We start from the raw sequence: 26,940 nt of genomic DNA, 5'->3' as shown, positions 1-26,940 counted from the left end.
GCCTCGGAAATGTAAATGAAAGATTTTTTAACTTCAAAGCAAGGGCCATTGAGCAAAAATGGAAGATACACAAACTCTGTCTGTTTAGTCAACGGTGGCAGAGCCCATGCTGTGTTAAAAGCACTTTCCAGACTGTTTTCAACTATAAGAAGGAACTCTGTGAGGAATTCTGCATCTCTGATCTATTTGGATGCTGTCAGGAGGCGTTCCAGATATAAGACAGAGGTCCCCAAAAATATTTTGGGAAACTATGAGAGACTTATGGGAACTAGCAGACATTACATCTCTGCTATCAATTGGACTTACAAACTGTGACACACCTGTTCTATATTTTATCTTCTTTAACCTCTCAATAACTCTAATTCCTTTTTCTTTAGTTTGATAAAGACATTGGCTGTCAGCATTGGTTTTGGTATGAGATCCAGAGCATCCATTAACCTGGGGTGAGTGACTGATCCTTTGGGTTGGAAGAACCTACTGTGAGGTGAATTTTGGTTTTAATCACCTTTCATCACTAAGTCCAATTTGTCTGAGTGGCAAGATATGATGAAGAGCCTAAGGGGATTTTCTGTGGCTCCATGGTAAGGCTAATATAATAATCCAGGAGTGCACACTTGGTATTAGTTTGGGAAAATTTAATTATAGAATATAACACCAGTTTGGGGTATCTGTCCTGTTTTCTGACAGGCCGACCTGACTTGGGCACTCTTGGTTTTGAGCCACATCCTAGACACCGTGTCAAACATTATCCAGAATAACTGTCTTGCAGGACCGCAAAAGCAACAGCATCTTCATATTTATTAGATGACTACAACAATTTTTCCTTTATAAAATGCAGTAGTGGATGATGGGCCCAATCCTGTAAGTCTTTAATTAGGCATATCTACTACTGGAATTTTGTTTCAGTAAGGACTGAAAAAGGACTTCAAGGAATGGGCCTATTATCTGCAAAGGGTAAACAAATGAGAAGGAAACATCACAACCAATGAATACGGTATATTCATTTCAACAATGCTGCTGTCACACATCAATTCCTGGAGTAAAATTTTACTGTTACCTGCCAGTGTAAATCCAGAATTAACTCAACTGGAGTTCCAGACATACACCAGGGTAACCTCAATATTCAATCAAGTTCTCTTGATTTACACTGGTGGGCAAATAAGAGTAGTATTTGACCCTAGGCTCTCTGCATTGTTATTCAGGGTTGAAATCACAACATCTGGTCTTAAGCAGTTAATTATATGGAAGCCACACAACTACTCTCGATACACAAATATAAGCTTTTTTATTATGTAAAACATTATTCTCAATGGGCCAAATTCAGATCTAGTGTAAGAGTGGCTATTACTTAACTAAAAGAAAAGGAGTACTTGTGGCACCTTAGAGACTAACCAATTTATTTGAGCATAAGCTTTCGTGAGCTACAGCTCACTTCATCGGATGCATCTGATGAAGTGAGCTGTAGCTTACGAAAGCTTATGCTCAAATAAATTGGTTAGTCTCTAAGGTGCCACAAGTCCTCCTTTTCCTTTTGCGAATACAGACTAACATGGCTGTTACTCTGAAACCTGTCATTATTACTTAACTGGCTTCAATGGAGTTTGACCCACTTTTGTCATTAGTGACTTTGGCCCAATTACTCTATCTTTTAAAAGCCTTTCGATTTACTATCTTTGCCCAGGCTCTTCTGTTGAGACAATTTTGTGTGTAAACCATTTAAAATAACTCAGGGAAATATTATGTTCATATTTTTGAAAGACAAAGCCAGACTAACTAACAATCTATCCAGCCACTGGCAGTCCCCAATTCCAGGGATTACTGAGTACAGTTAACTGTATTAGCTTCAGGTTGTGGTAAATGCAGCTACTCAATTCCACCCCAATATTTCAGGTAATAGCACAGTCTACTGGGGTTTCCTACTAGAACTCTCATAACTTTTTGGGGGTAAGATTTTGCTGACTGGAAGATGTGAGCTCCCTTGGTGTTTTAAGCTTGGAAGTATTGAGATCCCAGTGAATGAAACCTCAAACACATGAGGCTCTGTCAAAATGTCACTTACCAAAGAGTATGGTATGTTTTTGTATATGATAAAAATTCACATTCATACTTACCACTGTCTTCAATTCGTAGATGGAACCTATTAGCTACAGGGGCTATTGTGTAGGAAGTAACTGGGCTATAGCCATGGTCATAAGCCCACTTAATCAAATCCTCATGAGACGAGGGAATATCAGGTATTACTAATTTATTCATAGTCATAGATCGTTCCGTTTCTTTTCCAAAGCCAATACTGTTTGGTGCCTGCATATAAAACAGAAAGAGACTGGTTCCGTGAATTGGCATTTGAAGCTTTTTCCAGTCACAGAAAAATGAATTTAAAAATATGAAAGATCATCATCTATTGCATTTGGTTTGTCAACATATTTTACCCTTTCCTACTAAAAGTTCACTGGGACAAACATATGACCCTTAATATAACCATATAATTTTCAGACCATGAGTTGAGGTGAACCACAATAAGAGACCTGATTTTTTCAAATGTCCACCTTGCCTCACGAGTCACTGGGGGGGAGGGGGTGGTGGGGGTGGTGGGGGTGGTGGTAGGGGTGGTGTCATTTTAATTATGTATGCAAAAATCTTCACTGTACCACTAGTCAGGTCTCCTGCACAGTATGGTAGCAATGAAAAAGGCACAGCCTACGACCCAATCCTTTATGGTACAGCTGCATATCATCTATTCCATCTTTGAAGCCAATGGGACTTGAGGACACTGAGACCCAGATCCTTAGAGTATTTATGCACTAACTCCCATTGAAATCAGATGGGCCTCAGTGTCTCACTAAAAGAGGCTCTTAGAAATTGATCCTCCGAAGTACTGAATGCCTCCCGAAAAATGCTGAGCATCCTCAAACATCACTGTAAATTTTTCAGTCACTGGAAACCTACAATACTCAGCACCTTTCAAAACTATAGCTAACTATAAGACATGTTTAAAAATATATATAAATACCATGTATATTCTCATAAATACAACTTGTGCATAACTTGATAAGCTACAATATGAATTTGTGTACACACTTTTCATAGTGACATTACACAACAATTTCCAGCTGATTACAGATGTCAGTCATCTTTCATTTTATTATAAATAATTATGCTAAATTTCAAAACCTCTCGTTTATATCTGCAAGTCAAAGGGATAAAACAAGCATCTCTAGCTGTTACAGGGTAAGACATAAAATATTTGCTGTTATTCCACTTTAAATTTATTTTAAATATTTGGCATCTTGAGTTTAAACATATATTTACACAAAATTAAATTCAGTAACAATCACATTAACTACAGACCAAGCTGAATGCGATAATAATGTCCAGTAAAGAGGAAAATGCACCACCTTTTAACTGCTGACATGTGCCTGCATTGTATTTTCTGTATGTAGATCATACTATTTTCGTGCTGCACAAAAAACACTTTCATTTCCAAGCCTGATTATTTTCTCCATCATATACGCTGCACTTTTGCTAAAATCCCCATTTGTTTCCCATTTTGTTTGCCATCAACATGACCAAATCTTAATCCTTTCCCACTGTAGGACTTTAAAAGATTTACAGTGCTGATCTGTCTTTGCCAGCTTGCTGCAGGACATTTGTCATATCTGCCTGCTGCTTCAGATTAAGGTTCAAAGAAATACATTTCCTCTTAAGGTGTCATCAACCAAGTTTTTGGACAAGGAGATATGAGTAGGTAGGTCCGCTGATAAAACTAACGGTCCAATCCGACATTCTTTATACTCTCAACTTCCAGAAAAGTTAATGGGAATTCATTATCAGGCTCTTTAAACATAAAAATTTGATATCTATAGTTTAAAGATCATACTATCCGAACAAAGTATAATGAGAAGCGAGCTGGGTGATCTGTAGCCACAAAGTTTTCTGCAGCATTATCAATATAGGAAAATCCCTCAAAAAGGAGGAAAAAAAAAAAAAAGGAAACAAGGGACATCCCAATTTTAGTGTCTCATCTTAATGCCTTGGTTCAAATTTTTACTTTTCAGCAGATACTAATCTGGATACAGCTTCATATACATTTCAAATAAACATAGTTCTGACTGGCTGGAATTACTATATGCCCCAAATTTGCCATTATTTCCCTTTCTGCCCTCACTTTTTAAATTTTGTTGTTAGGACAACACAACTGAACAAATATTCTTGTCATAACTAGCACTGGCCTATTTTAGTATTTGTTTGCACCTCTCCATTGCCCACTGAACCTGCACTCCTTCACTCCTATGCATAAACCCAGCAAGACTAAGTGTAGTAACAAGGGTTGGCAGAATTGGGCAATTCATTTGTATGCCCTGTCAACATCCTGGTTCACACCTTGAGGACCCATATTCATAAACCATTATGTGTTAGAGATAGAAAGCTATTTACATATTTTCCAGATGTTCTTGTGAAGATGTAACAGCAGTTTCCGCTGGTAGGTTCCAGAATCTTTTCTCCTTTATACTTGGCAGGCATCCCAAAACAAATACACAAACAAACACAGCTACCCCAAATGCAGTCTGAAATGAATGGAGACCATTTCAGAACTTGGCATCATTTATGGTACTTGGTTATTTTTTCTTATCCAAAGCACAGTCCTAACATTTCTTCAAGTGTTTAAATCTTTTGGTTTTTACCCATTCCCACTTGCACTTTTATATGCTAAAATGAATGGGAGATAATAGAACTTGGCAATACATTGTATATTCTCTTCCTCACCCACAGCACAACCTATAGGTTTGCAAAACTTGGTATGCTTGAATGGAGTGGTTAGAACGCCAGGCATTCCAAGTGGTGTTCTACATGTGAGACAGAAAATAATTTGCATTAATCTACCCAGGTACAATACCAATTCAAATATGTAATGCCGTACAAAATGGGCCAAATTCAGCCACGTTGTGAGTGGAACTGTGCCCACTTACCTCAGGCTGAATTTGGATCAGTGTGCACTATAATTTTGTAATTCCTTTTTCCATACGAAATACATTACTGGGCTGTAGTATTTAATCAAAAATCTCATGAGCATAGCAAACTGTGGGATGGACTAGATGACCTAATTGGTCTTTCCATCTCTAATTTCTATGAGTCTATGAATCTGGACCTTAAACTCCCTTCCCCGGTTTAGAGGCAGCTTAGTATTCACCTTTCACTGTTTGCCAGTACTTTCTCCCAGGACAATTGTGATTTGTGCTGAGGGCAAGTTAGGAAAATTCAGAAGTGTGGAACTTATTCAGCTAATAAAAAAAAAAAGAACATAATGAAACATTACCTAATTGTTTTGTAATGTTTTTACGCAATATCCAAAATTGGGCTTGGAAAGGACTTCATCTGAATAAAGGAATAAACACAGCCCAATTCTTGGATGAGAACTGTAATGTATAGTCTTCTTGAATGATATGGAGACATTCAGTTCTTTCCCCCCATAATTACTGTAGGCCAAGGATGTATATTCAGAAAGGGACGCATTTTGAATGACACAATGGAGGAAATATTTGCCCAAGAACTTTAGCATGGAAATAAAAATGATCAGATGTCCTAACATTTCAAAATGTAATATTGTTTCCTGTTTTTGTTATGCTAAATGAGAAACATTACATTATTGTTCATCCACTTAACCAGGATGGACAGGGATGTTGTCCCTATCCTGTTTGCCAGAAGCTGGGAATGAGCAACAGGGGATGGATCACTTGATGATTACCTGTTCTGTTCATTCCCTGTGGGGCACCTGGCATTGGCCACTGTCAGAAGACAGGATACTGGGCTCAATGGACCTTTGGTCTGACCCAGTATGGCTGTTCTTATGGTCTTATGAAAGAATACATTCTATCTTTTTTATTGAATATTTAATTGAACTATAAAAAGGGACCATGTTAAAAAAATCAGTAATCTTGCTTTGTGCTCTTAACACCCAAACATTTGAGACATTTTACTGTCCTTTAGGATTTCATATGACGGCAAATACATAAGCCACAAATGGCAATTTTTTCAGGTAGCTACATGCACATGCAATTTAGGTTCTAGCTGCCTCTGAGCATGCAGTGGATTTGCTCTCAATCCTACAGCATGCAAAAATACTCCTTCAAAAAGGCATAGTTTCAGTTTATGTCTAAAACATTTAATAGCAAATTCTACGCAGCAATCCCGAATGAGAACTTAAACTCTTTTGTTTTGGGGGGGAGGGGGTGTCCCTGTGCTTACGGATGTGCTAAGCTCAGTAAACTAAGCTTGGGCTTTCCCTTACTGCACATGTCTACCCAGGGCACACTTTACCCTTCCACACACTGGCATGGGAGGGGAATTTTGAGATGTCACACAGGATGTCACAAAGAATAACTTTTCCTTCCATAGCTTGAACATCCTTCCTGTTTTCCCTTTACTTCTCTTACCCCCAAGATGCTGCACCCTGCCTACAATTCTCCCAGGAGATCTAGATTCAGCTCTCTCCAGGGCCTGTAGTACTGCTCCTGAATCAGCAAGAGAGGAGAGCTGCCAAGCAAAGTGATGTTCTTATAAATGCACTACAGCTCACAGAGTGTCCTGCAGTTAGCTTGCAGCACTTAACCATTAGGACATAGGTCTGGCTCCCAACAAAGATATCTTTTATTTAGCTTATTAAGCTAAACAGAGAGCATGCAACGTAACTAATCAAACATGACAGATATGGGCCATGCTGTTTATATGGTCAAGATCAATCTATTTTTCACTAGGGAAAGCTCATTATTGTGTTCTCAACCAATATGGTGCTGAGCCAAGGAATATGCATCAGGTGTCTTTCTGAAATGGAACTTCCAGCTATGCCTAAATATGGATTTAGGAGTCTAACTTCAGGTTTGAAACCCTGTATTTGCAGCCTGAGCAAAGGTGAGGGCGGTCTGGCCAAATGCTATATGTGGGTAGAAATGTTGGCAAGGGACAGCCTAGCCATGAAGTCCAGTGTTATTCCCAGCATAAGCAGAACTAACCAGTTCCCACTTCTGTAGGAGATATGGGTGTGTTACTTGTAGTTACGATTATGCCCTTGCAGGCATCTTGCCAACTTCTGAGATGAACTTATGAATTCATTCACTGAGGTACTGGCACATGAGAAGTGAACGTGTAAGGAATCTGCATACATCTCATGGGTGTCAGATAAGTGGGAGGGATTTACATTCTAATCAGCAGCACTGTCCATACCTGGCCCAAATGTCACCAGCTGCGAGAAGAGTTTTTCTGTGTATGTGTTCCTCTGTATATATGTAGAGACTTCTGAATGCTGCTTTGTGAAAAGTGCTAATAACTCAGGGATGTTAGCTAGGAGGAAGAAAACATTCGGCGAGCAGTATGTTATTGTACTCTAACTCATTCACATAACATATTAGCTATTAACAGCATTTTGCCTCTTGAAAAATTAAAAAATGCCTTAACTTACAACCACTTCCAGTTTTCCCTGAACATCATGTGACTTGATAACCCAATTGACAGACTTTTTACACTTGAGGATAAGTATGAGGTCCTTGACAAGCATGACGTCTGGTTGAGATGGTCTAATGTCAATGATTATATCCACCTGGAAAGCACTGTATGTGGAAAATAAAGACAAAGTAAGTCCAGAATGCCAGAAATTTTCAGCTATCAAACTTCTTCCAGTCCATCGTGATTCCAGTGTCTGGCCAGCTGATTAAAATCCTGGAGATTATCCCAGGCACCACAACATGTGCAAAACAGATTGTTACTTCACACACACTAAAACGATTTTACATAACAGAATCAAGTGCTTTTTCAGACTAATAATTATTGTTCAATATTTATCTCCTATTTACAGAAAGTTTTTGTTACTTGTTCCAGCTGTTATTTAAGGCAGATTAAACTGAACCACTAGCAGTTTGCTTTATACAATATTTTTACCTCATTTCAGCCAAACAAGTCTTAAATATAGTTATTTCAGTTTTCCATGGGTATAGATATATTGAAGATCAAAATCACTCCATCGTACCAAAAACCAAAATAAACTAGGCAGGTTCAGCAACACAAAAGAGTACAAATAATGTATTTTAGTAATACATCTGCCTGTGCAGTTAAACTGTAGAAATTATTTTCACTTAAAATTTTGCATCTGTTGTAGAGTTATTATACTATCGTGTTTAGTTTACAATACTTCTAGATATATAGTTATTTTAAAAAGAAAAGAAAACAGACATCCAACCTACTGATTGCTGGAAAATTGAGGAATACAATCCAGGTTTTTAACAGCACAGTAAAATAAGTAGAGCAAGTGGATTTGTACCCAGCAATAACATTTCCTGATGCAGAATATAAATTCAACAGAAAATCTTCATTTCCATCATGATTTTACCAAGTCGTAGACCATAAAAGTATGCTTGTTGCCAATTAATAGGCCTCAACTAAACTTTGCATTTTGATTTAGTGTCTCAGGGGCCTTTGTCTTATCTCCTGTAGTTATGCACATGTCCCTCTTAGTTCCTGTTGGTTTTTGTGTAGTTCAGTGGGTATACACTTTGCACAGACAGCTGCCCTTTCAACATGGGCAGCATCTGGGCATATAACAGGATTGAGGCAGGTTCTGAATTAGTACACTTCTTCTTTAATTGTAAGTTTTACTAGTACATTTAAACTAAGAAAAATGTGCAGTTTAAATATCTGAAAAGTAAACTCCCATTACGCACTTTCAGCCAAAACCAAGACCCAGATCTCCACCCAAGCAGAAGGCTGTAACTGGGTATCTCTGCATGAGACCAGTGGTGGCAGTGATGTAAAGGAACTGCTCCATAGAAGCTTTGCTTCAGCACAATGTCTGAAGGAGCCCTTTATTCATGCCATGCAGCAGCAAATCCATGGGCCCTACCCTGCCCTTCTTCTGTCATGACCCAGCCCCCCCTCAAGCTCCCTGGCACTGCTATTTAAGGAACACCTGCAGAGCTGGGTTCAGCATCATGCTGGGTATGTGCAACCCCTGTGTAGCCCCCTCCCAAGCCAACTCCTTTGTATAATTGAGGTGTACCAATTCCACTGCCAAGGAGATGGATTTGCTCTTAATGAAATAACTAAATTTGGACAAAATTGGGTAACTTTTAGAGATCTGCCTGGTCTCTTCGGCAAGCAGACATTAGTCTCTTTCCATTGTCTTTGAGGAATACACACTTCTACTGGTGCCTGTGGAAAAGTTGCACTGTTATGCTGACAGCGAAAGACAGATTTTATGTACAATAACAGTACTTAGCACCTATATAGGACTTTACAGGTGGGATTTTAAAAAATGCTCCACATTGGCCTAACTCTGCTTCCATTGAAATCAAGCAGAAATTTACCATTGACTCCACTGTGACCAGTTAGGCTACAAGTTAATACTCTTTCCAAAAAAAAAAACCCAACAAAAAAACCACACCCCAAAATTTGCCTTACATCTTCATGGCATTTTAGCTAAGCTGAATACCCTAGAAAGCAATACTGCGAGGAAAACGGAGTCACAAAGGTTAAATGATTTGGCAAGTCACTGATAGTGCCGTGATTACAATTTGGGAGTGCTCGCTACCAGATGATGCTCACTTCTTTGTGCCAGATGAGTCCTCTTGAACACTTCAGGCCAGACTCTGCCACCCTTACTCTGTGGTAGTCCCACAATTTGAATAGGAGTTCTGCCTGCAGAACAATGGCAGGATATGGCCCACAGGAACTACACTTTACTTTTACAGTCCAAACAGGAAAATGAATGTATCATTTTGAGGCATCAATCCAGGGTCGGGCTCCAATATCCTTCTTGTACTAAACATCTCAGATGTCTACCTAATTTAAAGTATAACCGGTCAGATTCTTCAACTCTTTCTTATAATGACCAAGAAGTCCCATTCATTTCATTTTTGATGGACACTAGGATTTTTACTTTAAGTTATAAAGTAAACTTGTGAGGATTAGATAACTAATTTGTGGACACTTTACCTGTACGGATTGGAGTTTGGAGTGATTAATTCAATTATATGAACCTCTCTCTCTTGGTCTGTGGCAGACATGAGACACCCCTCCGCTGTCTTTGGTTGTAGATATCCCGCAAGATAATTCAGAGAGAGGAAATTCTTTTCTATGTTGCATGTGGGAGGAAAAACTTGATCTGGGGAAAAAAAAAGTATACACATCTGCACTGATATATATGTACCCCCACCCAACACTCACTCACTCCACTTAAATTCAACACTTCCTGATACAAGTATATTTACTTTCATAAGTATGGATGATACACCAAGAATCTTGAAAAAATGGTGTTACTATTCTAACAATACAGGATATCTCTGAAGCAAAAGCTATAAATAATTTATAATTGACAGTTTCCATTTACAACACTCAGACATCTGAAACAGGTGTAGTAAAGGTGATATCTGAAAAATGACAGGTGTAGTAAACTTTCTTCAGAATTAATAAAAGTACAGTTAATTTGGTGCACTGTGTTAAAAAAATATTTCTTCTGAATGTAATTCACAGAAAATATTTAAAAGGGATACCTTCAACATAAAAGCTAGACTTCCTTCCTTCAGAAATGTTTTTAGTCATTAGTCATAACATCCAAGATTAATATAAGTGAAAGATCAGATATTTTCTCTCTCTATTTTCAGTTTTCTTACTTTGTGTGTTTGACCATACGTATACCCTTCACACAGCAAGAGGGAAAACGGATTATAAAGTCACAACAGATAGGTTCAAGGGCAAATGTGGTACCAGAAACTACTATACTTTTTTTTTTTTTTTTTTTAAATACTGCTGAGATTTCAAGTTGACGGTGGCCTTTTGAATCTGTGATGCAAAACAACAGAAACAAGAGTTTGGGGGCCAGATTTTTAAACGGGGTCTGTAAAATTGCGTTCAAAATACCAGTATTTTCATAATACTACTTTCTGTAGGACCTTTCATCCAAGGAAGTGAAAGTGCTTTAACATAAGAATTAATCTTCATGATAAGCTGTGAGGCAGTTATCCTCATTTTACAGATGGAGACACTGTGGCACACAGGTTTTAAGTGACATGTCCAAGGTCATACAAGAAATCAGTGGCAAGGACAGAAATAAAACCCCAACTCCTAGCCTTTGCTCTAACCACAAGATTATCCTTCCAAAATAGCAGGATGAACAGTTACTTAGTTTTCATGAGCAAACTCAGGATATGGTGCAGACAAAATTGCACAACAGACCTAGCTCAGTTTCTAAAACCACTTGTAACATTTGGTTCTCTATGTTATGGCTGACATCATCCTTCAAGTGACTACATAACTTCTTATAGAGACTCCTGCAATCCCTAGGTATAGTGCAACCAGCTAAGATGGCTCCTTTCCCCAACCCTGCACAAAACGGTCTTTGAATACTCACTTTGCTTCCTCCTCTAGATAATCTTTCTATCAAAATTATATGAGACTACATTATGCAGGCTGCCCAACAGGCTCCCCCAACATCTGTTATGTGCCGGGCCAGATGATGAGCCCTGAATGCAGCTGCAATTCTGCCAACTCCTCCCACATAGCAGAGGATGGAAAATGATCCTTACTGAACTCAAATAAATAGATATTTAACCCTCAGCAGCAGCACTGTAATACATTTCTTGCCATAAAATAATTGCCTCTCAGTAGGTCATGGATGATCACCACATGCTTTATATCATTAGCCACCGCAAAGAGCTTGATTCCTGTTCCTGGCATCTTCATTAAGTGTTTCTAGAATTTTCAATCAATCAATCTGTTTCTCCAGCTGCCATTGGTACTGAGACTCCTCACACTGGGCCTCTTCTTGATAGTACACTCTCCCTCTGCTCTTCATTTTAACTCTATCTCACTGGCTATTTGACATATACATGTCATTTTTCTTTTTCCTCCTCAAAAAACCTGTTTACTCTTGCCACTGCTAGTTTCCAAGACACTGATTGTAACACAAGATAAAAGGAACCCCATGCTGTCTGCCCTTGGTCATTATTTTCTAGTTTATGAAAACAACAAGGAGTCCGGTGGCACCTTAAAGACTAACAGGTTTATTTGAGCATAAGCTTTCATGGGTAAAAACCTCACTTCTTCAGATGCATGGAGTGAAAGTTACAGATGCAGACAAATATACTGACACATGAAGAGAAGGGAGTTACCTCACAAGTGGAGAACCAGTGTTGACAGGGCCAATTTGATCAGGGTGGATGTAGTCCACTCCCAATAATAGATGAGGAGGTGACAATTCCAGGAGAGGCAAAGCTGCTTTTGTAATGAGCCAGCCACTCTCAGTCCCTATTCAAGCCCAAATTAATGGTGTTAAATATGCAAATGAATTTTAGTTCTGCTGTTTCTCTTTGAAGTCTGTTTCTGAAGGTTTTTTTGTTCAAGTATAGCTACTTTATATCTGTTATAGAATGTCCAGGAAGATTGAAGTGTTCTCCTACTGGCTTTTGTGTGTTACCATTCCTGGTGTCCGATTTGTGTCCATTTATTCTTTTACGTAGGAACCGTCCGGTTTGGCCAATGTACATGGTGGCAGAGGGGCATTGCTGGCACATGATGGCATATATAACCTCTGATGGCATATATGATCCTTCTCTTTATGTGTCAGTATAATAATGCCTGCATCTGTAATTTTCACTCCATGCATCTGAGGAAGTGGGTTCTAGCCCACGAAAGCTTATGCCCAAATAAATCTGTTAGTCTTTAAGGTGCCACCGGATTCCTTGTTGTTTTTGTGGATACAGACTGACATGGCTACCCCCCGATACTTTCTAGTTTATGAATTTTCTAGTTGTTTGAGAGGGGGAGTTTACGGTTTTAATAATCTATTTAACTGGTGTTTAAAAAATGATTTATGGAGTGGTTGGTTTACAGCCTCTGCACCTTCCTGTAATCTCCAGACAATACTACTATGGAATTTGTTGTAAAATATGCATGAAAGAATACATGATAGGGTATCTGGTCACAATATACAGATGCCTTGAAACACAGTTTGCCAAAGTGTACCCACCGGAATTCTGCAATGTAGCCGGCAGCTGCTTCATCTTCAAAGCCTGCCAGATTGCTTGGATTAATATGGAATACTGTACATTGGGACCTGTAGTTTCTGTGGGTAGCACTTCCATTTTAAAGATGAGAGAGGCTGCATTCTGCTACATTCTGTATGAATTGGGTGTTACCCTTGGGTTCTTGGCCAATGTGACCCTAAATTAGTGCTCCTGGCTTAAGAGCATTAGGAGCCATTACTTGCATCACCTTTCCATGATAAACCACTGTTGCCAAGGGTTTAGAATTCAGCTGTAAAAATTCCATCCAACTGGAACTCGCCTTTCAAAGTCTAAGTCTGGTATGAGAGAAAGGTTTGGGATTTCAGCCCAGGAGCAAGCAGAGAAATCTCTCTGTCACGCATGTTGGTGGTTTAACTCATTTCTTTGCACACTGCTATTCCAGAATGTTGAAGACAGCACAGAATTGTCAGCCTTAAAATGGTACCAAGGAGAATTTAAAACTACCGTGGAGATTTTGTGCCCCAGCAGGGGAATTGGTGCAGTTCTTCAGTGCAAGGGATAGGGAGGAGTTTGGAAGGTGGGGTGAGGAAGGGGCAGGCCAGAGAGATGAGAGGTGAATGTGATTTCAAGCAGCAACCACAAAACCATTAAAATGATTCAGTACAAAATTCTGTAGATTAATTAGCAAAAGCTTGAATATTAATTCAGTGAAATATATAAAGCAGTAATCCTGCAAACCATGTGGTATAACATCACTTTCTATTCACCACACCCATCACTGACAAAGAAATTAAACTACAGGGCAGGTACCCAAATATTTATGGAGCTTATACTCACAGGATTTTTGAACTGAACAACAAAGCCATCAACTGTAGTAAATGGTTGGAGGAACAATTAGTACAGTAGCTACACTAATAGCATGCAACAGGCTATTTGTTAACTGATGCTAACCAAACCTGGGTTCTGTCCTACATAGAAGTTTCAGCATCTGCACCAGCAAAGTCTGATTAAATTTGATCCCACGTGTTGTACAGTCTGTGTCTCAAAACATACATGTTTTGTCATAAAAGGTTATCCTAACTTTATCCTTGCCAGACAAGGAATTGCTGTCATCACATCTGTATCAATAACATCCTTTTAAATATCATTAAAGGCATTTCTCCTTGGGTGTGCCTGGCTGAGGTCTTGTATTGTGAATAGTTCCACTGACAGGTCCCTGCAAACAGAATCCAGTCTCACTCTCTGAACTCTGATAATATAGTGATCAGACTGCTCTCCACTTCAGTTCTTTTCTGAGTCCCTCTTCATTTTACATAGTAACACCATTTTACATATGTTTCCTTGGCCCAGGATTTCAGTGCAGTCTGTCTAACGTTCTGATTATGCCCATCCAGCTGATCTCTAATCAGCCAGTTCCATTATATCCTTGAGATATGGCATCCCCATGATTTATATGCTCCTAGCTGACCTGATTTTCTAGATTTCCACCCTCCCTTCAGCAGCCATTCCTTGCTTCACCAGTGTTGTCTTAGAACAGCAAAGTTAGAAGTGATTTTGTCCTGGGAACGAGCTTTCTTCTTCAGGTGCCAGTCTTTTCTTCCCCGTGAACTGAATTTTCTGTTCAAGTTTATTCACAGTTAGGGCCTGAACCTCTAAAGTGCTGAGCTCTTCCTGGACCAGATTCTGCCTCCTTTACTCATGTTGAGTAGTACCATGCTATGTGAACAGTCCTTTTGAAATCAAGTACTACACAACACAGTTATAGGTGACACACTCAGGTGCCCTAATTTATGCCAACCACAATCGACTCTCACTGTAGCCAGTGGAAGTGGAGGGTGCTTAGCACTTTACAGGAGCCAATCATCATCTTGCATGCTGGGCTCTGGGTAGCTTAACCTTTGTTTCAAAAGCCTGAAAGCGCTCATTCAGTGTAGGCTGCATTTTGTCCAGTTCAGTATTTTGTTTCTCAGCAATTCCCTTATTAAACTTGCAAGGAGGGATATTGCAAAGAGATACTGTATGCAATGGATCTTCTTGTCATTTGACTGCTGTGGTGCATACGCTGAAGAAATCTGATTTTTCACTCTTCTGCCTATTTGAGGACTCAAATCTCGTAACTTGCCAGGAGTTAAAAGACAGTTTGAATCTAAAAACCAAATAGGGGTTACACTTCAACTTGTTCGTAGGAACTCCTTGAAAAAGTGTCGATCTTGGTTGCCTGCCAAGCCCCATCTCGTGTGGATATTCCTAGTTGAATTGTGGTGTTCAACAGTTTTTAGCTGTAGCAAGCGTCTTATATATTTCACTGCTTATCTGATTGGAGACTTGCAGATCAGACTACAAAATTCAGTCAGATTTTTGAAGCATCTAATTAATTGTTCATCTCCACAGCATACAGAGAACTACCACCAGTGTACATATGTTCCAAGAACAGCAGTGAAGGAAGTTTAGTTTAATAAACTAATAAATATATTTAAGAATGACCCTCTGGCATTAAAGTCTTAAACTGGTGCCAAGTAGAAAAGAAATCAAACGGGGGAATCCCTGCAGAAATTTGGCAGGTTTTTTGGATAAAACCAACAGGCATGTTCTGATTTGCGGGGGCAAGACTCATGCTTCAGGAAATAAAGTGATCATATGCAGGCGCTTCAGAAAGTGGGTTTTCTCCACATAGTCTTGTGTAACTGGCTAGGTGAATTACGCAGCAGTTTTGTCTTCTCCAGCATTACTGCAGGAGCACTGCTGAATTAGGCAGCCCACTGGTTCTGGTAAATGCTATATTTCTAATACTTGCTGGAGTTTGCTAAAATTTCCCACTGATTTCTACTATTCCCAGTCATAGTACTTGAAGGAGCCTCATATGGCTGGATAATATTCTGTGCCAGTTTTACGATACCTGGGCACTACCAGTTGTGCTGAAGATGAAGCCCTCATTTTCAACTGCTGGACTGTGCTCAGTGTGTATCTCAATTATTATTTACACTGTGTTTTGATATCAACATTGCTTTGATCTACAACTCTGATTATGCCTTCAGAGCACAAAATTGAGAGTTGCAGCAAGTTAGTGAATGACTCTTTACTTTTTCTGATGCAAAATATGCATGCAGAATATGCTGGCACCCTTGACCTATCATCCAGGCCTGCATGAAAATTGTCCCCGCATGGAAAGCTGCACTCAGTACTCCCCACCCTCTTTGTGAAGATGTGGGGCATTATATGGCCAGATAGCATGAAAAGGCTTTCAACTGCCTTTGTAAGTGGTCAGAATTTCCTAATGGGCTAACTGAATGGGTACATGCAGTAAGTATGCTGCAGGTCAGCATCATATAGCAACTCTCCTGAACTGACTAACTCACAGAGTGTGTTCAGAAAAAAGGCAGCTGGAGGGAGAAAAAAAAAAAGTTCACATTCTTTTAATTCAGGCTGAATCCTTGAGGCTACAAAGTACACGTGTCCAAGTTGGGGGCTACTTATCTTTCAAAATGGTAGAAGGGAACAATTCTTTGTGCAAAGCAGTTTAGTCCCTGTCCATTTCTTGGATAAAGCAATAAACAGAGAAAAACCTCAGTGACTTTCTGGCTAGCAAAAATAAATCCCACTCATCTTCATTTTTTGAGGATCAATCCTTTAAATGAAGAGTACAGGCTACCTGATTAGTCAGCATGATTCATTTACCCTTTTAGAAAATGTGACTTCTTAAATATTTGACTCCTCTAATGGATTCTGGACAAAATTTCCAAACTCGGCTGCCTAAAATAAGACACCAAAATCCCTACATAGGAACTTAATTCCATGGCCTGATTTTCAGACTTTTTATTCCCCTCTCCCACATGCCTCTTAACGAGGTCTCCATTCTAAAATATTGAGCATTACATTTAATAATTAAGACACAGAATGTAAAATACAAACTAAAATGTGCCTCATTCTCACCAGTCCCTGTTCTGTTAAAAAAAAACATACCTTCTCCCACTTTGATGTAAATGTTTCTCGATATTTTGAGTTCAGTGAAAGATGTGACTGCTCCATATTCCTTTTGGGCCCACTGTAACAGATGTTCATTTCCCTGAGGGAAAGGCTTTTCCTCAGTTTCTGCTGCCAAGGAGAAATTTCCCTTCTCAAACTGAAGAACGGAACCTGGAGATACCTAATGGGAACAAAACCCTATTTTTAACTGGACACATTTACCTAGGACAGAAGTATATTTTTTTAAAAAAAAAGCCATTTAATCTGTCACACAGAAATCCATTCATTGCAAGTGATGAAGTGACATTTGCATGTTTTAAAATCTGCTTAACAGACAGTTTTTTAACACTGTTTAGACCACATGTAATCATTTTAAATATCACATGATCAGAAAGAACACAAGGTCATGCTTGTCCAGGTTAGCCGAAGATAATGACTGAAAGCCTCACCAGATGAGAATACCTTATTAAATAAAAACTCATATTGTTGCTTTCTTAACAGGAGCCTGTGTCTGGAGGCTTGAAATATCTGGTCCAAAATGTAAGAGCAACCATACACCTTTAGAAAGGAGCTGAAAAATACACTACACTATGAGGCCCTGATGGGGAACCTAACACCTCACTCATAATCACTTTAAAAATAATGAAAACTGAGGAATAGTGCATGTCACTATAATGAGGATATGTGCAAAAGCCTTGGGATATTCAAATATGTCGGCTGCAGAAGCAGAACAGAATGAAATGAAGAATGAGAGCCGAATAATTCTTAGTTGTGTCATAGTAAGTCCAAGCAACTCCATGGACTTTGGTGGAGCAACAATGGAGTCAATCTGCAGCAGGTGAGATCAGAGGGCCAGACTGGCCCCTGCATTGGGCTGATTTCTGCCATACTGGTGGTGAAAAGCAGCCCTAAAGCAAGCATTACTAGCCCAAGGAAGATCATCCCAGTCTCAGGGGATCGTCTGGTGGCACCGAACTGGCATTACAACTCCTATGACATCCTCTTCCCTGCAGCTGGTGTATGGGACAATTCCCTGCACCCTGGCAACTCCTGGCTGTCATATTGATCCTTTGGGGCTGGCCACTGACAGCTAGGGTAATTTAGAGCATCTGTAGATGGTTCTAATGTGCATCTTCAAACTGGATCAGTGCACAGTGGGCTCAGGATTCGAGGAGCTCAAAGGCAGCTAAAAATCATCAATCCTAGACTGAATTTTGTGCTTGTTCAATGTGACTGATAATTGTGGCCTGATATCTGCTCCACATGGTCTACCAATGTTGGTCCTTCAAGTCCTGGTTTCAGCAGAGTCTATCCAGTCAAGTCTAATGAGAACATGCGGGGGCGGGGGGGTCAGAGAAGAGATACAGGAAGATAGATAACTTTTTGTTGTGATATCTCAGTGCAAAAAGGATTACAACCTAGAAAATTTCCTTCTGTGAGAAAGCACGAAACTCTCTGATGCTGGAGCAGAGCAAAGCAATGATAAGGGGAGACAGAGATATTTAAGATTTCTTCAGACTGTATATTTTCCATAGCAGTATGAAAAATGTTTGAAAGAATATACTACTCAAGTCCTGCATGTACCCCAGATAATTAAATCAATGGGCCATTGGTCCAAATAACCTGTTCTGAACAAATTAGAAAACATTTTCCTGACTTCATCCCAGAAGACCTAGACATATCTTATAACCACACTGGATGTGCATAAAGCTGAGCTGCAATTACATTTAAACAAAGATTTAGGTGGTGGCAGTATGATCAGGCCCCAGCCTGAGAGGGAGATGGTGACTCCAGAAGTCTCCTCACTGTTTTGAAGAAAGAGTACATTGCAACAGGTCTACCACAGTCTATCACACACTCTGGTGCTGAAGAGAGTGTTGGTGGGAATAGGAGGTGTAGAGTCTTGACTCCACCCCCTACCCATCCACCATGCATGATTGGGGGAGGGGTAACATAGCTGCTGTGCAAAGCTGGAAATGGCAGTATGATGTAGCAGTGCAAGGGAGAAAGGGGGTGTATCATGCACTTTTCTCACTTACACAAGCAAGCAAAACAGGCCACACTACTTCCCCAAGAGAACAGATATTTGTTCATATTTCTGCAACGTGAACATCTTTTTACTGCAATTCATCCTGCACTCTTCTTTTGATGGAATGAACATGCAGTCTGGTTTTGAACTGCAAGTCTAATGCGACTTTAAGCATTATAATCAGAGCAATGAATAAAACATCATAATCTCTACTCTATCCTGCACATTATTTATGCACATGCTTCTCCAGAATAATAGCCATTTACATCTGTCTAGCTTTATAAACAACAAAATACAACAATGAGCTCATTCAAAGGAATAAACTAAAATCGGTTATTTTTATATTAAACATCCATCATTGCAAACCAACAGCAACTCGTTATTAACTTTGCTAGAACCATTATTAAAAGTACCAGTTTGGGACACTGTAAACCAACCTGCTTAGCAAATACAAATGCTCATCAAAGTGGAGAAACAGCTTGTATGTTCTAGCATGTTAAACTCTTCTAAAGTTCTTTCCTACATCCATTGATATTTGTTAGTATTATCAATCATTTTTTGTGAGGACACACTGCACAGATCACATAAACTTCTCTTTTTTGAAGAGAGAAGACCCTTGTACTTCAGAGTTCATTTTGACCAGACCTGTCACAGAAAATAGCTTAGGAATCCTTTATCCCTTTGCCAGAATAGTTTTAAAATTTAGTCTAACATCTGTTTCAACTCTGGATGATCTTTATTTGTTGCTGTTCATATGATTATCATAAAACATTTTTCATAAAAAGGTTATATTCAGCACAACATAAGATACACGAGTTTAGCACATTTCTGAAGCAAGAAAGTAAACTCTGCATACCATAGGAAAAAACAGTGAGGGACCAAAACACTGTCTAAAATGTATTTGACAATTATGGCTTGATTTTCAAAGATGTTGGGCACCTGTATGTCCCCATTAAAGTCTGTCTACAGTAGGATAACCCCAGTTCTATGGTTTTGGGAAAAGGCAGCAACAAGGAGACATATCCTAAACAGAAAAGTACAATTTGTTAAAAGAATTAATCATGTTATAATGCAGATTTTGAAGTCTGCCTTAAATTGGAGCCAAACCAATTTCTGGAGAAATTCCAGTGTCCGAGATGCAGCTACACTATGGATTAATTTGACCCAACACATCTCTAAGGTATGTTCACATTGCAAATTAAGGTGTAATACAAGGTGCCTTACAAGTTTTAATTTAGCTACCACCGGTAACAATAGTAGTGATGACATGGTGGCAGAGGTTTAGTATGGACTAACAATCCAAGTACGAGCCTGCTGGGCCACTGTGTGTTCACTGCAGCATACACATACCCTAAAATGTAATTAATTAGGCCCTACAAATATTTATGCACGTTCCTACCTTTACATATGTGAGTTAGTCCCATGGAACAATTCTTGTGCATATAGTCAAGCACATATATGTTTGCAGGATCAGGGCCTTGATCAGCTATGACTTTACACTAGAAGTCAATGGACACCAGTATACCACTGCACTTCCCACTATCAGCAATAAGATAAACCCTGAATTACCACAGTTATGCTACACAGTACTGAAGAAATGTGGGTCCTGATTGTCATTTAAACACTTGAAAATGCCAAGTGAAGGTGCCTTACTATAAATGAATATCAGGCCTATGAGCTTTAAAGACTAGAGTGTCATGAAACATAATTCATCTGACAATAGAAAAACTTTGGGATCTTTGGATGGAAATGGTTATCTACTATTAATGACTAAGTTATTACATCATTTCAAATAAAATTTTAGTGCAGGCATGTTGTTCTGACATTTACTTATCTGATTCATTTTAAAGACACATTGACTGAGAACTTTCTATGCAGAGGAAGAAAGGATACTTTTGAACACTGAGCTGAAAAATATATTAATATGTGGTAGCTTATTGCAATGAACTTTTCATTCTATTTTCCATTTATGTTTCAACTGATCCCATGTCTGTTAACAGCATAGGTTTCCTCCTCAGAATTCATTTGATTTTCTATTTGTTTGCGAATTAAAACTTTGAAACACTCTACAATATTCTTTGGCATGACAAATGTCTTCCTGTGGGAATGAAGCTGACAACAAGATCTAAGTAGGAACAAACTGAAGGACAGAAGGCAAAACAATTAGCAAATGTAAGGGTATATTATAGAATGTAGATGTTAGATAGCTAATAAAACATCTTTAAATACATATTAAGCTTTTCATTCACTTTTTAAAAAATCATGCACAAGTTTGCATATGAAATTTTGGTCCCACTACCAGATTTGAAAAAGAAGAGCAGAACTCTGCTTTGTCTGCCAGTGCTGGGATTTTTACTACAAGGACTTAAGGCTAGGTTAAGTGAGCCAACCACATTATTTTTTTTGGACTGGGTTCAACAAACTCTTCCAAAAGAAAGAAAGAAAAAATCAACCATCACTTTGTTTCAACACCTGCCTTTGTACATTAACTACTTACCCTATAGAACCAATCTCTCGGAAAGCAGCCTTACTCCTTAAAGCACCCAGGACGTGTAGGTGCACTGAAATTAAAAGTACCATCATTCAATCAAAGATATTTATAACGTTTATCTGAGTGCTACACAGCTCAATTGGTTGGCTAGCAACACACTGTGTCAGGCATGCTATTGTCCTCTCACTCCATCTCCTTCTTTATTTGCTGGCTTCATAGCCATGGGGTGGAAAAAGTATTCCCGTACACTCTTTCTTGCTGTTGCATTTGATGTGGTGATTTCTAATGCCCTCAGTACTGCTGTCACCATTTCTTCTCCTTTTGAATGCACTGAACATTCTCAGATGATGGAGTGAAGGGGAATTTCTCAAACTTGACACACTAAGTCTGGAAAACAGTGTGCAGGCCCAAAAGATACCGATGAGGGAAGTTACTAATCACAGAAGTGAAAGTATTTCTAAGGGCTATTCTGCCTTTCAAGTAAATGAGAACAGCTACATCCCTTTCTCCATGCAATATTCTCATTCTCTCCCCCACCCCCACGCCCCAAAAAAATATCCATTCTTGGGGCTTGGAGAGAATTTCTACAGAAAACAAAAACTATTTAGGAAGAGATATTGTCTTACTGCACACTCCTATCCAGCAGCAGCATATTGGTCACAGAGGGGAACTCGCACTGCAACAGGGATTTCCTTTGATTGTCCAGAGACAAAAAAAACATATGTCCCTGATTCTAAAGAAGATCCTGTATATGTCTCTTAAGAGAGCTATTCAGCCTTACAGAAAATGTGTCCTTGTAATGCTGCCAAGGTCCTTTTGTGCTTGACTTATTTTATGAGTGAGTGCTTATTATGCAAGTAATAGCGCCTCAGGGGCAATATTAACTTGAATGCCCCATTTTAAACAACTTCATAAATATTCCACTGGTGAATGAAAACAGTTTACACATTCAAGGTGGTTCCTTCTGCCTCCACAGGTTAGCTATCTTCGTGGGAGATTATCTATATTAATCATATATAGCTAGCCATACATGTCACATTAATTTATCTGAATGCGTAATAATATTCAAAACGGACATGTTTAACTTACACAACTGAATGCACATAAAGATCAACAAACTAAATAAGCCTGTTAAAGGCTTCTGATAGAGTCTACCAGAATATTTCTAGGAATCCGTTTCAATTTAGTAGGAAGAAAAGAAGGCGAGAACTAAGATATAGACATGCAAGTCATTACAGCTGCCTGGTTTCCACTGAAATCGAGGACTAACACACACTGTAGTGATTTGTTATTTCTGCATTAATCACTAGGCTCCGTTAGTGGGATGCAGAAGCCTTCTCCCCACTTCTGCAAACTTCCACAGGCTACAGCACTAATTTCCTGTGGCACAGTAAACCTAGTCACTGAAGCAAGAGAAGAGGAGGAGGAGCCATGATGATACAAGGGAGGAAGATAACCCTGAATGCCAGCTCCACCCCTTCTAGTTTCTCACTGGAAGAAGGAGGTGGGCGAAACTGCCATCTGGGAACACATTTCACTCTTTGTACCAATATGGCTGCTCATCTTTACCTTCACGTCTTGGCTTAGTGTCAGGCCAAGGATGCATATATGGAGTGGTGGTCCTAAGAGTCAGGCTTCCTGTCACCTGGCATTAGCTGCGGGGTGGGACTTCCTATAAGAGGGAGCCTGCTTGACCAGTCATAGGAAGGGCAGAGACTTGAGGGGATACAGAGGTGGTGAGGGGATACAGGCAGGGGCTCTTCACACCAGCCATATGAAAAGGCCTGGATATAGTATAAGGCAGGAGCTATAGCCGAAGAGGCTTGAAGAAATACTAGGCAGCAGGACCTAGGTTTTGGAAAGAACTGTTGAGCCCAGCAAGAGGCTGAAGTAACTGGAGTGGGAGAAAGCCATGTTTTGATTTAAGCTGACATTTGACGATATTGTTTTAATAAATTGATCCCAACGAGTGTAACTGGACTCAAAAGCAGCTGGATGCAGAGTCCTGGAAGGAAAACTGAGGCAGGATGCTAGATAGGGTAAAACCTCGTTACACTCATGCTGAAGCATAGAGCAGCTTTTCCAAACAGGGAGGGCTCTAGGTTTTTTGCCACCCCAAGCTCTGAGAGCACAACTGCCCAAGCAGAAAAAAAAAGGGTGGCCGGAATGCCACCCCTTGAAATGTACCGCCCCAAGCACATGCTTGGTTTGCTGGTGCCTAGAGCCGGCCCTGTTTCCAAAGATTCCTGCCTGGCTCAAATCCAGAGAAAGTGATACACAATATAGCTGAAAGGTGTTTACATATTATAAAGTTCAGAACAATATTTTGGGATGTCACTGTAATACACAGATATGTTTGTCATGTACCTCATAATTGTGTAGCTTGTTTGTGTAGCTTAGTCGAATTGCTGCCTCTCCTTTCTCGGATTCCTTTGTGAAACAATTTTAAAATGAAAAATCCAGTTATTTAAAGAAACACTAGTGGAGTTTTAGGCTTACATCTGATTTATTGTACTGTAAAATTTGATCTGATTTGGATAGTTCATCAGATTCTAAATATATATTTAACCTATCATTTTCCATCACCCTTACCCCATAAATCCTTCATCTATTGCCCATAACTTTAAAAAAGCAACAGCATGAGTGGCCTGAGCTTCCACCTGATATGCATGAAAGTAGAGTAAAGATTCCAGTTTTGTAGCCCCGATAAAAACAATACTTAGTATTCTGAATTTGTCTATGTGCCAAAGTTCACAGAGCAATTTTCTGGCATGATAAAGCTCTACAGAAGTTACTGTACACTGAACACTATTTTTAATTATACCAGTGTATTATGCTGAAGTTATTTCAAAATATTTCTGTGGGAGACATTTGCCAAGTAGAAAAGGGTAAAAAACTGGAAGGATGGGGAATTATTTTCAGGCTTCTGAGTGGAAAAACAATGGAGATTTAAAAAAACCTCTCAATCCAATATAAATTGTAAATGTCCTTTTAAATTATTCTAAGCACAATTTCCCGACACTGAAAATCAGCTGCATTCTCTTGCAGTCATGAAAGGTCACTATTTATACACATTTTATCACTAGTTATGTATTTCCTATCCTATCTCACTCTTCTTCTAGCAGAGCACTTTGCTTACATCTGCAGCTGTTTAACAAGTGATTGCAAATTTAGCCTCCTGATTTCCCGTTAAATACTAGGCACAGGAAAACAAATAGCACTTGTTTTTCAGTGAGTTTTGTCAATCATCCAAAATATAGTGCAAACCATACAACTGCCTGTGGTTTGGTGGCAGAGACCCAAAATATTTGAGCCATATTTTTTTGTCAAGTAAAGAGAGTAAACCAACTTTTGGCAGAAATAATGAGTACACAGCTTCCCTCCTTCCCCTTCAAAAATTCATAAATGTTTTTTAATTACTAAGCTTTATTCTGGAATTAATTTTTTTCACTACTATAAGTTTTTTTTTAAAATGTCAAGCCTACAGATATAATACAGTTATTTGTTATTTTTTTTAACTTGTTCCACCTTCCCCCAGACTCCATTTTACTAACTTTACTGACATGAGTAATCCCTTTAAAGTCATTAGGGTTGTTCACATGAGTAAAGTTACTCATTTGTATAAGTGCTTTCAGGGCTCATATCCGTTACTCACTAGGATTACTTAAGTACGTACCCTTCAAAGTAAGGGTTGTAGGATCAGGTTCTTCATAAACAGTTATAAATAATTACAAATGATGATTTCTGCCAGAAAGTCACAAAGGACTGAGTATAAATTTTCTATGGCAATTTAATTCTCATTTCTGCACTAAGATGTTTCACTTTCCTAGCAAAGGTGTTTATACCTTCAAGTCAGCGGGACTGCTAGGGGTACCCGCATGGCCCCACAGTATGCCAATACTTTTATGGCTGACTTAGAACAATGTTTCTTCAGCTCTCGTCCCCTAACGCCCCTACTCTACTTGCGCTACATTGATGACATCTTCATTGTCTGGACCCATGGGAAGGAGGCCCTTGAGGAATTCCACCAGGATTTCAACAATTCCCACCATCAACCTCAGCCTGGATCAGTCCACACAAGGGATCCACTTCCTAGACACTACAGTGCTAATAAGCGATGGTCACATAAACACCACCCTATACCGGAAATCTACTGACCTACATGCTTACCTACATGCCTACAGCTTTCATCCAGACCACATCACATGATCCATTGTCTACAGCCACGCTCTAAGATACAACCACCTTTGCTCCAATCCCTCAGACAAACACCTACAGGATCTCTATCAAGTGTTCTTAAAACTACAATATCCACTTGGTGAAGTGAAGAAACAGACTGAGAGCCAGAAGGGTACCCAGAAGTCACCTACTACAGGACAGACCCAACAAAGAAAGTAACAGAACGCCATTAGCCGTCACCTATAGCCCCCAACTAAAACCTCTCCAGCGCATCATCAAGGATCTACAACCTATCCAGAAGGACGATCCCTTATTCTCACAGACCTTGGGAGACAGGCCAGTCCTCGCTTACAGACAGCCCCACAACCTGAAGCAAATACTCACCAGCAACTACATACCACACAACAAAAACACTAACCCAGAAACCAAACCCTGCAACAAACCCCAGTGCCAAATCTGTCTGCATATCTATTCAAAGGACACCATCATAGGACCTAACCACATCAGCCACACCATCAGGGGCTCATTCACCTGCACATCTACCAATGTGATATATATGCCATCCTGTGCCAGCAATGCCCCTCTGCCATGTACATTGGCCAAACCGGACAGTCTCTACGCAAAAGAACAAATCTGACATCCGGAATTGTAACATTCAAAAATCAGTAGGAGAACACTTCAATCTCCCTGGTCACTCAATAACAGACTTAAAAGTGACAATTCGTGAACCAAAAAAACTTCAAACATGGATTCCAACTGAATTGTCTCATTAGACTGACTCCCCACTTGGTAAGGCAACTCCCATCTTTTCATGTACTCTGTATATATACCTGCTACTGTATTTTCCACTCCATGCATCTGATGAAGTGGGTTCTAGCCCACAAAAGCTTATGCTCAAATAAATGTGTTAGTCTCTAAGGTGCCACAAGGACTCCTCGTTGTTTTTGCTGATACAGACTAACACGGCTACCACTCTGAAACCTGTCTTCTGCATGGTGTTTTTGTTTGGTTGGTTTTTTTGCAAGCCTCCCCTTCACCCCCGAGCAAGATGTTTTCTACAGGTTTTGGGAGCTGTTTTTATAAATTTTCAGGCATCAGAATCTAGTTATATCAATTGCAATACTCAATTCTGACCTATAGAATCCTGATAGTCTGATCCAGAGTCTCTTGAGCAGAGAGCTGCCAAACTGTATGGTGTTTCTATGATGTGTAAAAATATCCAGTCAGGACCAAATACATTTCATCCTGTGACCTAATTGAGGATTTTAACT

The 26,940-nt window shown here is 39.4% G+C and overlaps 1 protein-coding gene across 6 annotated transcripts in view; it reads right to left on the bottom strand.

Annotated features, from left to right (window-relative positions):
* Nucleotides 1-26,940, bottom strand: part of TGFBR3 (transforming growth factor beta receptor 3) — a 180,595-nt gene that overhangs the window by 33,989 nt on the left and 119,666 nt on the right. For all 6 annotated transcript variants that reach the window (XM_048861633.2, XM_048861631.2, XM_048861630.2 and 3 more), the window contains 4 exons: nt 16,968-17,151; nt 9,979-10,147; nt 7,454-7,601; nt 2,112-2,301 (listed from right to left, as the gene is read on the bottom strand). In XM_048861633.2, coding sequence (XP_048717590.1) covers nt 2,112-2,301; nt 7,454-7,601; nt 9,979-10,147; nt 16,968-17,151 — 691 coding nt within the window. The remainder of the gene's footprint in view (nt 1-2,111; nt 2,302-7,453; nt 7,602-9,978; nt 10,148-16,967; nt 17,152-26,940) is intronic.

Source organism: Caretta caretta, chromosome 8 (genome assembly GCF_965140235.1).
Source record: "Caretta caretta isolate rCarCar2 chromosome 8, rCarCar1.hap1, whole genome shotgun sequence".
NCBI lineage: Eukaryota > Metazoa > Chordata > Testudines > Cheloniidae > Caretta > Caretta caretta.
Note: the sequence above shows the minus strand (reverse complement) of the source record. Positions and strands in the feature narration are given on the sequence as shown.